The 5,009-nt window shown below is 33.2% G+C and overlaps 1 protein-coding gene across 1 annotated transcript; it reads right to left on the reverse strand.

Moving 5' to 3' along the window:
• Positions 1–4,093: 4,093 nt before the first annotated feature.
• On the reverse strand, positions 4,094–5,009 carry LOC132188476 (uncharacterized). Its single transcript, XM_059602935.2, has one exon. The coding sequence runs from the start codon at positions 4,918–4,920 to the stop codon at positions 4,354–4,356; it is 567 nt and encodes a 188-aa protein (XP_059458918.1). The 5' UTR covers positions 4,921–5,009; the 3' UTR covers positions 4,094–4,353.

Raw genomic sequence — 5,009 nt, forward strand, 5'->3', positions numbered from 1 at the left:
TTATTATCATTATAACACATAAAAGTAAGGCTCTTGTTAGCATATTATATATGAAAACTCTTTATCTTTTTACTCGTGGATTTCACACTGTCCTAAATTGAGCTACATTCACAATAAATAATAATAATAAAGACCTTAAAAAAGAAACAAGGTGATCATAATACCCATTTAGGAGTGACCAATTACCACCGTTGATTCTTTAAAGGGTGGTCATCCGTCGATCCAAGGAAGCGGCTAGGTGGCCAGCTAATCATCTCAACATCTGATCAATAGGTGGTCTGGCCATCCCTTGCCTTTTTTTTTTTTTTTTTTTTTTTTTTTTCTTATGTGGGTCAATTCAGGAAATTCAGAGAAATATTGCATAAGATCCTGACTTTTTCGTAATAAAGATATTTCAAAAAAAAAAAAAAAAAATAGAGAGGAAAAAAACACTTGCATGGGAGTCATTTTCCATCTAGAGACTAGAGCCTTCAGACAGGAAAACAAAAGAAAAGATCGATCTAAATGGTAAATCACGTATGCTCCTGATTTAATGGTAATATATAACGTTAATTATTTGACTTGGAAAAGATAAAAAACAAAACGATCGAAGAGAAAAACAACAAAAACCAAAAATATCAGAGGATGATATTTTTGTCGGAAATTATTTGATGGGGCCTTGCTTAATTAGAACACAAATTTGGCTGCTAACAATAATTTGGGTCCACCTCATGACACAATAATTATTATTCTGAATGATTATGATCATTTTATCAAAAATTCATTGCAAAATTAAAACCTAGCTTTCGCATAAAAAGTAGACTAATTGGTGAAAGAAACACGTTTGTGAAAGGTAATAAAATTAAAAATATATTAGTCCAATAATTCAATCCTAATCGATCTTCTACTAGATTTTGAACAAGATCTTTTCAGTTTGAACTTGCAGTACTATACATACATACATACACAAATATATATAAACTAAGCCGATTTGGCATTCTCAGCTTCTATGTTTATTATTTAAATTAGCCAGGACTTTCACACACACACAAAAAAAAAAAAAAAAAAGAAGAAGAAGCCAGGACTTTTGACGTACAGTTGGCCTTATTTGAATAATCCATATCCAATTATTTTAACAAAATATATAAATTAGTCAACTATAATTTTCTTTGATTAGTACAAATGTTTTTAGTATATATATATTTACGGTTTGTAGGGTAAAGGTATTAAAGAAGTACGAAGAACGATTAGGGCTCAATCTATTGGCCCCAATTATCTCTATCCGATCGATATATAATCGGATCTAATAATAATTTTTCAAGTTTAATACGTACACAAGTACTTGTGGAGTGCTGGTTAATTAATTAATTAATATATATATATATATATATATATATATATATATATATATATATATATATTAATGAATGCCTTAAGTTGCAAGCCTAGTAGTAGTTTCCATACTGTTAAGTGTTAACATAATTAATTCCAAACTTATTCACACTTCAAGGAAATAGTGATTTGTCGTAATTCTGGCTGATTAAGACCCATGCATGTGCCATATCATAACAAAATAGGGACTAATTCTTCCATGAAAATATTTTAAAACCCCCCAAAAATTTCGGTATCAAAAATATTTATGATAGTGATTGATTGGACACGCCAAATTTGAAAAAAATAAAAAATAAAAAAATGATGTCACTACCACTTATATATTGATCCAAAAAGAATTAATTTTACAGATATAAACCGTCAAATTTCAATTAATTTTTAACAAAAAACTAATTCAAAAATTGATTAAAACTACGTACCCCCATTAACATTATTAAATAATCACACAATAAATAGTTGTGATTTCTAACCTTGCTGGCTAAGCAAACTATGAAACCTATCATGCCTTAAATTAAGAAAATGTTTTGAATGTGTGAAGGCTTGGAGCTTATAAATTGGAGCTTTTAGTTATGTGTAATTATGAAGGTCTGGTTTGGATTTGACGTGAATGATATGAAAGGAAGTTAAATGTGAGTTCAAAGGGTGACACGTGTCCCGCAATTTTTCTAAATTTCTCACTTTCACCTAACACTTAACCTAAACTTTTGGCTTTATGAGTGTGGACATAAGTGTGGCGCCACCTCTCGATTCTTATTGTATATGAAAAAAAGTTTAAACGACTGTACTTAATTAGTCCATCTTGCCCGCAACGTATATCAAAATAATAGATCTTTGCCCGCAAGAAATCTCCTATTCAATATTATATTATTGCTTCACATCAACACATTGGACTTTACTACTAATATAATTAGCCCAAAACCAACTTTTTTATTTTCTATAGATGAGAGAAAATAAGAATTACAAAAGCAAACCAATACAAAGGAAGAAAATTATAAATAACTAAAACAATGACTAAAAAAATTATACTATTCACTTCAAGAATCCAAACTACAGCTCAGAGACAGACAAATGATTATATGATAGAAATAGAGTAAGCGGAAAAGTTATCAACAATGCTAGTAGTGGCGGTTCATGATGAAAGTTGTGAGTGTAGAAAGTACCTGAAAAACTCTTAATTTTAGATAAGCGGCAGAAAGAGTCGTAAAAACTAAGAGATAAATAGAGATTCAGATTATGAGTTCCGTTGTGGACTGTGAGACATGTACATGTACGCTTTAGCAAGGAACGTGCCTTGTGGGGGTAGAGAAGTTGCATTAGATTTAAAGATCAAAACCCTAGACAAAAGTGCCGTTGAAACTAAAAAGAAAAAGGAAAAGATGAACCAAAAGGAGTTTGTGAAATTATTATTTTATTTTAGGTGAAGGAGATGTGGAAGAAGGAAGACCTCTTCCATGGCTGAGATCGGAAGGGTTTTGCATATAGAGAGTAAATTTTATTTTTTAATGTAAAAAAAAAAAAGTACTATTTCCTAAAAATATACAATATTTTTAGTTTGTACATAATATATGTTATTAAAGAAAAATATGCATGAGAATTAATGGTTGAAAACTATTTTTATATTGCATTTTAAATTGAGGTGCCTTCTTCAATTCATGCTTAGAAAGTCATCACTAATCGCTGGACCTTGCTTAATTTTTGCGAACAGGAGCTGCCAAACAATAAATAAGATTAATTGGGATTTTGTGAATCTGGTTAAAACGTTAATCAATCACTAGTGCTATTAAATGTATATTAGGGAACCCTTTCAACCAATAATCAACCTATAGAGTAAAGAAGGTTTCTTATAAAACATGGGAAAGCCAAAAGAAAAAGGACAAAAGAAACTAAAAAGTAAAAGGAAAAATGGGGGGGAAAAGGTGATTATATTTTGGAAGGGGGCCAGCTTATGGGGTTCACTTTAACATAGTGGACTCATATCAGGACACGTTAGTGGAGGGAGTGTTAATTAAGGCTGTAAAAGCAATACTAACTTTAATTAAAATAAAATCAGTTTAATTAATTTGATACTACTCCTACATGCTACAACCATAGTTTACCTAAAAATGTTTCTGTAAATTGGATCATCATGGCTGGCAAACTAGATCCCGAATCAACACAAATGATAAAACTCCAAAAGGTGAAAATTGAAAACGAAAAAAGTATATTCCCCAAGTCCCATCAAAGAAAATAGAAATATATATATATAGAAAATACTAATCTATTCAAATTGAAGTTCGTGAAAGGAGAATTTAAGGTATATACTTCTTCCTTAATTTTTTTTTTTTATTAGATAGATAAAGTTCTTCTGCTTGATAAAGTGGAACCTAATTGTGCTTAACCGATTCTTCTGAGATTTTTATTTTATTTTTTAAATACATGATATTAATAAGGAAAAAAAGGATTACAATGGAACAAGAATTCAAGATGAGATTTTAAACCAAAACTGATCGAGGATTGAAAAAAGATATTGAAGAGGAAAAAAAAAAAAAAAACCCTTTATTAAACTCCCAAAAACTCTATAGAAAAAAAAAATTCAGAAAATCAATAGTATTCTTGAATAATTGATTTGTGCATGGTGTATGAATTCGTATCTATTAATTGCACCATTTTGTATAGCATAAATATTTTATTGTATTTCACAAATATAAAACAAAACTTTAAAAGGAAAATTAAGTAGATCGACTAAGCTTAATTTGGAAACACCCCACAATCTTAAAAAATCTTCCTATTTTTTTCAGTGGGGTTCCCAAGATTACATGCATGATTACAAGTTTTTTCAAGAACTTTAACAAAGGAAAGAATTCGAAAAAGAAAAAGAAAAACTGAAAACTTCATGCAATCTCTTATTGTGATATGAACAACAAAAACATAATACAGCCGTAACAATAATAAGTAATTAACAAAAGCTCGATCGATCTTCTGGCAACAAAGGTGACGATATTCTCACTCGGCCATTCTCTTTTGCTGCCTTAACTCCCTGTAAAACTTCTGTATGAAGTCCTCGGCAGCCTTGTCCACGTGGCAGTTTTCGTCGGGGTCGACCCTCAAGGGGAACGGCGAGTCCGTTATCCTGAGCTGCCTGACCATGGGGCTCCGACCGAAGCCGGGCAGCGCGGGAGAGGCCTCGACGGCGGCCTCATTGTTGAGCATCTCCAACAGGACGGCCTTGACGGCGTTCATGGAGGCGGTGTCGTCGTCGAGGGTGGGGGGCGCGTGGGCGCAGCCGAAGAAGTGGGTGTGGTGGCGGTGCTTGTTGGGGATGTGGAAGGCGTAGTTGGGGGTGTTGCTGCAGCTGAACTCGTACTCGCGGGGGGCGGAGGACACGTGGTGGGCGTGGGCGTGGTGGAACATGAGGTTGGTGATGGCTTTCCCGGCGATCTTGCCACGTTTCATCATCATGTTGAGGTCGAGCATTAGCTTCCTCTTTGATATGCCTTTTCTTAGCATGAAGAAAGCTACACGTACTATGCTCCATATGCTCTTCGCTGTCACTGGCACGTTTGCTTCCATTTCGCTATTTTGTTTGCAGAGTCTGATTTTTTTCTTTGTTTTTTTTGGAGTTTGAGAGGGAGAGAGAGAGAGGGAGAGAGAGAGAGAGA

This window comes from Corylus avellana, chromosome 6 (genome assembly GCF_965113065.1).
Source record: "Corylus avellana chromosome 6, dhCorAvel1.hap1.2, whole genome shotgun sequence".
In the NCBI taxonomy this organism is placed as follows: Eukaryota; Viridiplantae; Streptophyta; class Magnoliopsida; order Fagales; family Betulaceae; genus Corylus; species Corylus avellana.